General features: G+C 37.7%; 1 protein-coding gene across 3 annotated transcripts in view; it reads left to right on the plus strand.

Annotated features, from left to right (window-relative positions):
• The window catches only part of MYLK (myosin light chain kinase), a 176859-nt gene that overhangs the window by 100027 nt on the left and 63932 nt on the right, over window positions 1–12900 (plus strand). For all 3 annotated transcript variants that reach the window (XM_048954167.1, XM_048954165.1, XM_048954166.1), the window contains exons 12-16: window positions 1686–1823; window positions 2480–2677; window positions 3843–4089; window positions 9357–9437; window positions 9796–10691. In XM_048954167.1, coding sequence (XP_048810124.1) covers window positions 1686–1823; window positions 2480–2677; window positions 3843–4089; window positions 9357–9437; window positions 9796–10691 — 1560 coding nt within the window. The remainder of the gene's footprint in view (window positions 1–1685; window positions 1824–2479; window positions 2678–3842; window positions 4090–9356; window positions 9438–9795; window positions 10692–12900) is intronic.

A 12900-nucleotide genomic window follows, 5' to 3' on the forward strand; every position in this document is an offset into this window, starting at 1 on the left:
CTGGATTTAATTCCATTCACCACCACTCTCTTCTTCCTTTTTCACCTTTTATTGATTTCTGCTTCTTCTGCCAGGTCTGTTTCTGCCTGAGGTGCAAAGGGATTCTCTGCAAGGCATTGAATTAGTAAAGGAGTACATGCTGATACTGCTTAGTCCAACATTTGCATGCAGCATTTTCCCTGAGTAAATAGTACAAAATACAGTATAAAATATGCTGTTTATTAGTGAAGATGGATTTGACCCAACTTCATGGCTACTTTCTATGTAGTCTTAGTCACTTTTAAGCAGATGCTATAGGAAGCCCTAAGACTGAACAATTTATTTTGATGGTAAATCAAGTATTTCAGAGCACTAAGTCCATAAAACTGAGCTGAGTGGGTCTCAGTTACGTCCCATATTTCCATTCTCACATGTATCAATGTCTTGCTGCTTAGTGCCAGGAAAAGACCTAAGATGTAAGCCAATGAGACAAGATTTTGGCTAGAAAAAGCTTTACTACAGAAGAGGGAAAACTTCCTCTCATGCAGCTTCCAAATTTACATAGAGCTCAAATAGCCCTGGGACAAACTTAAATTTTGGCTTCCAGGAGTTTCAGTGGACTTGTTCTGTAAGGTGCTTTCAGCTCATTATAATTACCATAATTTTATGAATGGCTGTTTTTTTTCCAGTCTGGCATTTTGTGTTACTGTAATACTCTTTTGGATGGCCTTGATATACATTTGAATATTTTGAAGGTAAGAATAATCAAAATGAAGTTATTTTTATGTATGGAAAGAAAGTATGGTTGGCATTTTAGAGGAAAGACGTAAGAAGTCTGAACTCAAGCTAAACAAAACAAAAAGTGTATCCAAGTGACCGATAAATATTTATGGCTTCCTACATTTGGTCATGATCACTACTTCAGCTCTAGAAGTGTCTTTCCTGGTATAGCGTACAATACAAGACACAGTTAAATGGCCTTCCTTCATAATCTCTGAATATGACGCAGAGACTGGAAATGTAGAGCAGCTAGATCTTATTTATAAGAGTGATTCATTTAATTCCAGCACTAATAATTTGATTGTATAGCTCAACAAAAAAACCTCTGTAATCCAACAGTTTGTTTTATGATATATGTTGATAACTTCAGATTTCAGCCTTCTCCGTAATCAGTTGTTTGGCTAATTGTAATACAGGAAAGGATCATGGTGAACTTTATGCTCTTACCCATTTTATACTGACCATCTAATTGACCAAATGGTTTTTAATTTCATGCAGAGTGAAAAATTCTATATTCCTGTGAGCTTAAATTTTTAACTCATCAATCATGAGAATAGCAACTTGTTACTTATTTTAAGATTTGTACGAATTCAGCACTGGTTAAAAGCATTGAATTATTGGTACAAGTTGTTGAGATTTTTTGTACTTGAGCACATGTACTTGGGAGAAATGACTAAAAATCTGTGTGATACTCTAGCATAGATGTTAACAATGAGTAGAGAGGTCTCCGGAGAAAGGTCCCATTTCTTACAATTGTATATAGATTACTGGCAGAAGAAAACATCTGTATTGGGGTGGACTCAGCGATGCTACCCTCTGAGAGCTGGAACAAGATGACTGACTTCAAATCAGTTTGAACTTAAGGACAAAGCCTGTAATGAAAATTCCAGTAAGAAAGCCCTCTTGTTCTCCTCTTGACTTCACAGAAAAGAAGAGCAGTAAGAAGGCAGAAAATGCACAGGCTGTCAAATTAAACAAGACTTTTGCACCCATCTTCCTTAAAGGACTGACTGACCTCAAAGTAATGGATGGAAGTCAAGTGATAATGACTGTGGAAGTATCAGGTGTGTAGGTATAGAATATTATTATTTAAACAATTTCAGTCTAGCTGTGCTTTTTGCCATTATCCTTTCCTTCTAGCAAGTGCTACATTTGAAAGTATTTCAAGGAACCATTTTTTAAAAAGTGAAAACTAATATTATCTAGTCTATTCTTCGGGCTGGATGAATGTTGTTCAGTGTTAATGTGTTCAGACCTCTGCAAATGTTCCTTTCCTAGAATAATAATTTTCAGGTCATTATCAAGTCCTGTTACTGAACTACAACTGAGTCTCAGAGGACATGTAATAACCTTTGTTTTGAACTGAACAAGATTGAATTCCTGTCAGCTGGGGTAGAATTAATGCTGCAGAAGAAAGCAGTCCTGGTATGAACTTTGGTAATAGAAACCCATGACAGCTCACACTGTGGTAACTGGAAATCACTTCCCCTCCTTGATGTATACTTCCTTCCATTATTCAATTATATTTTAACTCTGATAATGCAGAATTAGAACTGTTCCATGCTGCACAGCATGAACAGAGTTAGAGAAATTTCTGAAAGTTTTGAAAATGACACTGCAGAGTCAGGAGGCAAAAAAGAACTGAATTTCGTGATTTCTTAATCAGAGTTAGGGGGGGAGTTGTGTGTGTCTCTGATTTTTGTTCTTTCCTATTTTTCAGCTAACCCATGTCCTGAAATTATCTGGCTGCACAATGGCAAAGAAATCCAGGAGACAGAAGATTTTCACTTTGAGAAGAAAGGCAATGAATACAGTCTGTATATCCAGGAAGTATTTCCTGAAGACACAGGCAAATACACCTGTGAAGCCTGGAATGAATTAGGAGAAACACAAACACAGGCTACATTGACAGTGCAAGGTAAGTCAAGTTCTTCTCCATCACAGGGAACGCTAAAAGGAAATCACTGTAATGTGCTTGGAGGAGTGTCTATTTAAAGCAGACGAGTGTTTATAAGGTCTATTTTGAAGGGTGCTAGGAATTTTCAGTTCATGCATCTGAATTAAAAAGGATATTGAGCAGAAGCAAGTTCAAGAAAATGATTTCACTCTGGAACATTATGTAACTATTTCAAAAACGCATTCTTGAATCCTATTCGTGGGGACAGTCCAAAACTTCTGCTAAGTGCAGCTTCAGATGATAATTATGAGGCTTACTTAGCTATGGACTTAATGTAAACCATTTAATGATTTTTTTTTGTTTGTTTTTTGTTGTTTTTTTTATCTGATTAAAGCACGGGCTATTTGGAAAAGCTGTCTAGGAGCCAGGTGTCTCCGCTTTAACACTAGTATTGTAACAGTAGCTAATGAGGAACACCTGATTTCTGCAATTGGAGAAGTGGATACACAAAATACAGCTTTGAATCTCCATGTAGGATATAAATCCCACAGCGCAAACTCTGAAGTACTTATAGATCTTCTGTGATTTGGGTATTCATTACCTTCATAACCCTAGAGTTTGTCTAATCTTGCTGTAAACCAACTATTTTCCTATAGTCATTACTTATACTTTCACTATTTTTAGCATAAAGGATCTTAACTCCAGCATTGCAAAGAGCTCTGCCTCAGGGGGTGGGCCTGTGCGATGTTGTCACTGTCTTCTCTGAGCTCTAGCCTTTAGGGTCGGTGTTTTGAGTTCAGTGTGTTTTTATGCAATTGCTAATGATTTATCACATGATCTCTGAACTAAACAACAGTCATAGTACTGTCAGTTGCCCTTAAGGCTATTCCTACCCATATTCTCTAAGGACAAATCTTCAGGATTCCTTTTAGGGCAGCTTTAAAGTCCTTTTGTTTTGTCCTTAACATACTATATCGAGCCAGTAAAGTGCCAAGTAAATGATTAATTTTAGTACCAACGTTAAGTGACTTCCAAAATTAAAGCCTGGGTTATTTTCAGATTAAAAATTTATACCCTGAGTGTTCAAAACAACTTTGCTTTGTTTGCTTCACCTGAAATTAGTTTATTAGTTAATTTGAAGCTTGGCATGTTCTCCTGATTTGTAAATTCTGTTTGTAAACTGCAGAACCTCAGGATGGCATCCAGCCCTGGTTCATTAGCAAACCGAGATCAGTGACAGCAGCTGCTGGGCAAAATGTCCTTATATCTTGTGCCATTGCTGGAGATCCTTTCCCCACCGTTCACTGGTTTAAAGATGGGCAAGAAATAACACCAGGAACAGGCTGTGAAATCCTGCAAAATGAAGATATCTTCACACTGATCTTGAGGAATGTACAGTCTCATCACACAGGGCAATATGAAATTCAGCTCAGGTATGTTTACTGTGAAAAGAGATTGTTCCTTTGGAACAATTAGTTATATTTACCCTAAAGCTGCAATTTCTGCCTGAGCCAAACTATTCCCTTCTTTTTCCACCAAATGATAAAGTACTAATGGAACTGAATATTGTGGAGGGATAAAAGATCTAATCAAACAGAAAGAGGAAATACAATAAGAGTCAGAGAGGACAAAGCAGCGTACAGTTTTTTGGGGGATCTTGAAAAAATAAAGCTTTGTTGCAGCAATGTGGGAACCAGTTTGGGTCTCCAGAAGGAGAAACCTAAGCTGTGTTTCTATTTGAGTCATTTTTTGGGGGTCATTTTTATCATTTCTCCGGATATTTGTAAGGATGCCTGCTTTCCATAGAACAACCTCGCCAGGGAGGCCTATTCCACTAGATTGTATGATCCACAGATTTAAGCAGAGAAAATGTTTCCCTACTGTTTTTGAAATGCCTGAATTTTATACAGAAGTTGGTTCGTTTTACCTTTCACAAAGTGCTTGTAACAGTTTTCCACTATAATGGTGAAGATAGGGCCTAATTACATATTCCCTGAGTGGATTTAGAAAAGGAAAGGTACAACTTTAGACAGTCAAATGTCATAATCCTCTGCTATTTACTGTGCATAGATGTATTGCCTTACATGGCTAATATTTGTCCCTTTCTTTATAAAAATGTATTTAAATGTCATAGACAATTGAGTCCTTTATACTGTAAGAAAGTTCTCTGCTCCACATGCTACTTTTTTAGTCCAAGCTGACTAGTCCAGTAGACAGTTTAGACAGTTACTGTGCAGTATTACAAAACATTACCATTTCAGTTCTGTGTCACTTGCACTTGTCTGCTTTATGGTGTTGTCTTTTTTTTTTCTACTATTAACAAGGTATATTTGTTTCATATTCTTCAGACTAGTACAAAATTCAAAAAGTGAGTTACTTTATCAGAATTATTATATCTGCTTAAAGAATATTCATGGAGCTAAATGTTAGCTATATAACTTCATGTTTCCAGTTGAGCTACAACAATTGTCAGCAGAAAATAACATCATCTGAACAGATTTTGAACTGCCAGCATATGTCTTTAATAGTTGATTGAGAATTGCTTATGTATTCAGAAGCAATCTTAACTGTATCTGTGAGTAGGAGAACTGCATTTAGTGTCTTTCTCTCAGAAACTCCTACAAAGTCCATTAAAAAATGTGGAAAAACTGAGAAACCACAAGTCAGTTCACTAAGGATATAGAGAAGCTGACAATATACAGTGAGCTATTTTAAATCACAGTCATTTTCTTTTCAAATTAACTGTTCAGCTCCTTTTCACAGGAACATTTTGCATAGCTGCTTTTCGAGAGTCATTCTCTCTCCAGCTCCTTTGCTTAGTCTGATCATGGTTTCCTACCAGTGTTAACTATTTTCCTATTCTCCGTTATTCTAAGTCCTAAATTCAGTTCTTATATCTTCACATTTCTCCTTTAATGTTGGCTGCTCACAAATTAAAACTTTCACTTTAAAGAGTGGAATTTAACAAAAGATCTTCTCAGTTCTTTCATCAGAGTGAGCTGACAAGGGTGTGATGAATCATGTGATTCATCAGTAACTGCTGGTTGGCCTTCTTTCTTTCCTCCCCTCAGTATCACTTAGGATATGTTCTTGCTTTGCCTTTTGGTGCATGAGTTCTGAGGGAGCTGTCATGCTAACCTCTGCTGGTCCTGGCTTTAAACTTACGCAGACCTCTCATTCCTCTACACTTGCATCTTTCATTTTAATTGTCCTGATAGTGTTCCATTGAGCCTATTCTTGCTCAAGGCTTCAAGAATGGTCTTGCATAAATATCTATATTAAAAAAAAATACCAACAACAAGAAAATAACAACAAAAAATAGTTTCATGCAGTTTCATGCAATAGTTTCATGCATGCAGCTGTAATTTATCTGTTGAAATTTGAGCATGCCTGCAAAATGCCAACCCATACAGTTTAGGAACAAGAAATCAGTCAGAGTCTCCATGAAACCGTCACAACTGAAATGGGAAAGAAATATCGATTATTAATTTAGAAAATCACAGGCATCTTTTTCTCCTCTTCCGCATTGCATCCTTCCAGTGACACCAGCATTAGGATCCTTTTATCCCAGTGTGCTTCTTTCAATCAATATATATGTCTTAAGTGCAAAGGCAAGCAAAGAAATTGGAAGTAGTGGGCTGAGAGCAAAGCCTTCATCTCAGTAATGGTAGAGTCAGCACAAGATCTCAGAAATCCTCCTGTAGTTTCTTAAGAAAATCATCTGCTTTGTTAACCTTTGTCTTCTTAGAAGCTGAGTATTTCTCTTCTCGCCATCTGCCATAAAAGTTTGGTTAGTATTGATTAACCTTATTTAGAGATTTTGATACTGTGATTAAAATCAGATGTAAACATTCATCTTATTAATCACTAGTATCTCAAATACTCACCAGTTCAGGTTATATAGAAAGCAATTGTAAGATTACCTTTCATTATGCCACAGTAAATATAGTTCTGTGTAGCATACAGTTTGCAAACCTTGTTCTCTGCTCTTAACACATTGTCTGCTTTTAGAAAAGGAAGCCATAACTTCTACCCATTCAATTCTCCCACTGAATGTTGCAAAATGCAAATAAAATGACTAGTGTTTCAGCTATAAGCACCCTCAAGAGAGGTAAATCAGTGGATCCATATTAAAGCCAATAAAGTGGCTCTATACTACATCCACTAGATTTGTGATCCAGTAGATCAGTTGCTTTCTTTAGGATGAAAACTTCAGTGTGCTCTAAAGTATATTTCTCTTGAACTAACTCACAAAAGAGTTGCAAAACTTCATGCTGAAGCTTTACAGGCATTTGTACTGAAGCATCAGCTATGGCTAGTAATCAACTTACTTATCATTGTCAGTTCAATCTTTAAAGATGCGATTTGCTCTGCGATACTTGTTTCACACTTGATAGGCCAGTTGGAATTCCCAACATGTCCCCACGTTGTAATTAGCAGTGCATTTTTTTCCTCTTCTTCCAGAGCGATTCCTAGGAATACATGAACAATAAGTCTCATCTAAGGTTCATTTCATTGAAAATATTTGAGTAGATTCTGCCAAGAAACTAATATTTCAAGATATTTTGAACATAAAAGCCATTCCAGGGAAAACTGATCCTACAATAGGACAGGGAGCTATTTTTAAAACTGCTTCAGGCTTTGCAGCTGGGACTCTGTTTTTGTTTTGGCTTTTTTTTTTTTTTTTTTGGTGCTGTTGTTTTTCTTTTTGTCTTGTTTTGTTTTGTTTTCTTAGATCATGTGCACGAGCATTATACAGAACAATCCTGCACAATTCAACACTTTCAGACAAATGTTTGCAGCATAACTTCTAAGCTTAGCTTTTATCCGTGTCTTATATTATTCCACAACAACAGAACCACTGAGGTTTGCCTTTGTCTAGGGTTTTGTTGATAAAAGCCCAACACAGAGAACCTCATGTTCCAGAAGTGATGTTGTTGCCAAGACTCAAAACAGCAGAGACCTGAAAGACTTGAAGTAGTGCTTGTATACTGCAAAACTCTACTTATTTTCCTAACTTTCCCTACGTGTCTTGCCTCACTTACATTATGAAAAAATATTTACAAAGCTTCCAGAAATATTCTTGATTGAATTTTGCATTTAAATCATCCCAGTCCATAATTTTCCTTAGCTTGTTTCTCTTTTTCCATCTTGTGATCTCCAAGTTGCTCAGTGTTAGTAACATCACTTTTTTAGACTCTGCAACTGAATTCACAGGAAAAAAAAAAAATGGTGTTCCTTCTCTAAAATCAGAAACTAAACTCCTTTTGGTTTCACTGGAAGCAGGATTCTACCTGAGATCACATGATGAGTCAGACACAAACTCAAAATCTGTATTCAGTAACTTCAGCCAACCTCTGCCATTTCTTGTTGATGTGAAAGATTTTATTTCTACACTGTACTGATCCCTATTTCATTATCTAAAACAAAAGAGAGCAATGGAAATCCATCTGAAAAGGTGGTTGAACTAATTGCTGTTACAAAAGCAACTTTTTGCTGCATTTGTGTTAATGATGTTACCTACTACATGACTCCATTGCAAGTTGCAACTGAGTTGAATTGTAACTTAGTCACACAAACAGAACCATATCTAGGAATGTATTCCCATGTGCTATTTAAAAACACATCAGACAATACAATTTATGGGAAACTAACTGAAAGATACTCCTAGCTCTACGTTTTAAACTTTAGGGCAAATCTGACTTAAAGGTATTCTAATCTAGCAAGAGCTTTTTGAAAGAGCAGCATTGGGGAAAAAAAGCTGCCTCTTTCCTTTCTCTCCCCAGTTCACATAATTTTTTTCCATGCCCAGGAAATACTTTCAGCAACAAAAATTGTTTTTGTTTTCAAAAATCATCCAGGAGTTTGCAAGCTTAAACTGGCAAGCACAAAAGCGTTTTCATGTACGGAAGATATCTCTACTAGTCTTCAATCAATTTAAAGGAGTACATCGGAGGTTCTTAATAGTATTTGAGGGAAGCAGTGCCTAGAGGAGATAAAATTTGCTTTTGGCATCTCCTGTGTTAAATGGAGAAGAGCTGTTTGGGACTGGAAGAATGATATAAAGCTGTGGGAGGAAGTGTGCAGAGGGGGTAGAGGGAGTGTTTTAATGAATTCTTTAATGGGAGCCCTTTTCGAAAGGCATCCGTGGTATTCCTCTGCAAAAGGAAGAATAAGTACTCAGCACCATATATGGTGACACTTTTATGTTTTTTAATATAAACATGCCCAGGCTGGAGCAATCCATGTAGATGGGATTTGCTGATTGGTTGTGCTGTGGGGGAGGGAAGAAAATGAGACCCTGCTTTTAATATCTTAACATTAGGAAACTTAAGAGCTTGGGCTTGAATAAATAAACAATGGGCAGAGTTGGAAAAAGTTTCAACTTTACAAAATAGCCCCCTCCTCTGCCTCAATTTCCCAGCTTTTGTGTTTGTTTTCCTTTAGCATGTTTATCTTCAGCTGTTTCATTCTGTAAATTGCTTTGATTTTTCTTCAGAGAGTATGCTGTTCCCAGTGTAGACAGCAACAGATCGGGAAAAGATATTTGAGATAGCTGGGCTCTGAGTAAAATGAGACCAAATTCACTCACTCAACCACTACAAATGCCACACAGGCTTTGAGCTGTTTTAGTCACTGACCTGAGGAAAGTTTTGTAGGGAGAAACCTCAGCTTTTGTGGTTTTGCTTAAACATTTTAGGAACCAAGTTGGAGAATGCAGCTGCCAGGTGTCTCTGATGCTGCGAGAGAGTTCAGCTTCCAGAGCAGAAATGCGCAGAGAGTGAGTATTTTTCCCAGGGACTTGCATGGGTGGGTTCTATTTTTTGCTCTGTTAATTCTCTGCCCTTACAGACCCAGGCTGGCTGCTGTTCAACCTAATCCCCAAATGTGACCCAACAAATTGTTTTCATCATACAGGCTAAGCACATTTTACCATGCCAGAGTAGAGAAGATCTTTTTTGTTTGTGCCCTTATATGGCTCCTGAAGTCATCATTGATGCAATAAACTAATGGAGTGCGCTCCTCTAATCAACCTCCCCTTCTATAAACACATTTTGTTCCTGCACTGAGATTGTTCTCTGACATTTTTAAACCAGCCCCTTTCCTGGCTGTCTCTTTCCTTTCTTTTTCGATCGTAGTGGGAGGGAATCAGCCAGCTCTGGAGAGAGAAGAGATGGTGGAAATCATGGTGCACTAACATTTGGTAGAACAAGTGGCTTCAAAAAGAGCAGCGGTGAAACCAGAGCAGCTGAGGAAGAGCAGGAAGACGTCCGAGGTGTACTGAAGAGGCGAGTGGAAACTCGGGAACATACAGAGGAGAGCCTGAGGCAGCAGGAAGCTGAACAGCTTGATTTCCGTGACATTTTAGGCAAGAAAGTCAGCACCAAAAGTTTTTCTGAGGAGGATCTGAAAGAAATCCCAGCCGAGCAAATGGACTTCCGAGCAAACCTGCAGCGGCAGGTCAAACCCAAGACCTTGTCAGAGGAAGAAAGGAAAGTTCATGCTCCCCAGCAGGTGGACTTCCGCTCTGTGCTGGCCAAGAAAGGCACCCCAAAAACCCCACTGCCAGAGAAGGCGCCACCTCCTAAACCAGCAGTTACAGATTTCAGATCTGTGCTGGGCGCAAAGAAGAAGCCCCCTGCAGAGAATGGCAGCGCTGGCACCCCAGCACCAAATGCCCGTGCCGGTTCTGAAGCACAGAATGCCACCCCCAATTCTGAAGCACCTGCTCCCAAACCAGTAGTGAAAAAAGAAGAGAAGAATGACAGGAAATGTGAACATGGGTGTGCAGTGGTGGATGGAGGGATAATTGGGAAAAAAGCTGAAAACAAACCAGCAGCAAGCAAACCAACACCACCACAAAGCAAAGGAACAGCACCATCCTTTACAGAGAAGCTTCAGGATGCTAAAGTAGCAGATGGTGAAAAATTGGTCTTACAGTGTCGAATTTCTTCTGATCCCCCTGCATCTGTCACCTGGAGTCTAGACAGCAAAGTCATCAAATCATCCAAGTCCATTGTCATCTCCCAAGAAGGTAAATTAATTGAATTACAAGCCAGCTGGGTGGCACTCTGTTATATCTGACTCATGATTAATAATATTTAGCTTGTTAAATGTAATGCAATACTTTATTTAAGTCCTGTGCCAGTAACTGATTCCAGATGCAACTTTTATGTTATTTCAGTGAAGTATACAAGGAACAGTATTGTTTGACGTTTCTTACAGATTCTCCTTTAACAGTCTGCAGATGTAATTTTTATAAAGTTGTACTTCTTGCAGTTCTAAATGTTGGTTACAGTGCTAACACTGTTTAAGATGCTGGTATATTACATTTATTTTAGTTAAACTTTAAAGATTTAGAATGCTGGAAGCAAAATAATATTATTGCTGTTTCACAAATTGTGATTTAATTCTTTTGTATATTTAATATTTTAGGCTTTTATTGCATTAAGAAACGAAGAGAGATTGTGTTATAGAAGGAAACTACTACATCTTTGAGTTATATACTCTACATCAGATTTGAGAGTTGATTTCCAGTGTATTTAATGCCCTGTCAGAGAGCAATAAATATGATACATGCTTTTGTTGTCTTTAAAGACACTCAAGTACTTGTCCATCATTGGCATGATGACTTTTAATTAATTTCAGGACAGTAGAGAATTTGGTAGAAGTCCTCAGAGAATACTTACTGTTGTCAAATTGAGTCATTTTTTACATGCCACGTTCTGGATGACCAAACTCATTAGATTATTTCTGTATGAAATTTAATATTGTATCTAGACAAAATATATTTTCATTGGGACAAAAATAGGAAAGATTACTGTCAATACAGAAAATTTTCATTACTCCATATTTGTTTCATAAAACACACAGCAAATTATATGGAGACTAACATTATCCTGTACGTTATATTAACAAAGTTCACACTTAAAATAAGAATCAGAGTTTCACATGGGATCTATGCTCAAAATTGTGAATCATTCATTTAATCCAGAGTATTTTCAATACTATTAAATGAGAATCAAATGAACATGGACAGTGGTTTATCACTCAGTGAGCCAAGCACTGAAGCATGAGGAGTTCTTTAAGTGGATATAGGCAGAAAAAATATTGTATTCAGATAGAAGAAAACATAGTAATAATATCTGAGTATAATACTAAGGAGATAAACTAAGAAGATGGGGAGAAGGAAATGATAACAGGTGCACTGTGTCTGTACATGCCTGAAGTAGTGTGAGACTTCTGTTTGTGAGCACATGACTATTTTCACAAGAGGGGACCTTCAGGAATAGGGGTAATCTCATCTTATGAGAAGAAGTTGAGTGGAGGAAACACCAGACTTATGAAAATCACTGACAGGATCAGGAAGGTGGGAAACTATATTTTCATCACCCTTACATGGGAAAAAGTACAAATAGCAAGATTTCAGGAATTTTCTTGGAGCTGTTCAAAATGAAATTATGTATCTCAAAGATCACATCTCCTCTCAGTGTACACAAGACAGCATCTCTGCCAGAGGGATTCCAGTTGCTAGCTTATAAAGGATCAATTTATCCCATGAGCCATGGGGGAGCCTCTTGGAGTGTCAAATCTTTGGTATTGAGGTAATGCAGAAAGTTGTTTTCTTGACTGAGAGAAGCTGAGTAATTGACTGTTGCAATCCCACAGCTCCTATTTGCTTTATGAAATGGTACTATGGTTGACCAGAGAGGTTACAGATTCTCCCTCCTTGGAGGTATTCAGAAATTGTCTAGACATGATTCTGGACAACCTCTTAGCTGGCTCTGCTTGAGCAGGGGGTTGGACTAGAAAATATCCTGAAGGGAGGTCAGAAAACATCCACTTGCCTGGGCTGGGTATGTGGCATGTTCCACCTAGTTGTGTAGACTGGGTGACTCTCTTGATTTATATAACATCACAGAGCTGGCACTTTGTCAGGATGTCCCACCTCAGCATGTTTTCCACTGAGGTGAAGAGTGAAGGTCACCATTGGATGAGGAACCCATTATTTCAGGACAGGTTTTTTTTTGCAGGGAACTTCCCAGGGAACAAACTGTCCTTATGGCTTACCTGCATTATTATACTACTATCATATGTAATTAAATAGGTATGCATGATACTTAAAGTAAGTTTCAGTTTTATTACAAGCTGATTTTCTTTTTTCCTATAATTAGGAGCATGTAAGTAGTTGAATAAACTAAGGGAGGAGAGGGAATAATTACAACTACAGATTAGGATTGTGA

The sequence above is a fragment of the Lagopus muta genome, chromosome 8 (genome assembly GCF_023343835.1).
Source record: "Lagopus muta isolate bLagMut1 chromosome 8, bLagMut1 primary, whole genome shotgun sequence".
Classification (NCBI taxonomy): domain Eukaryota; kingdom Metazoa; phylum Chordata; class Aves; order Galliformes; family Phasianidae; genus Lagopus; species Lagopus muta.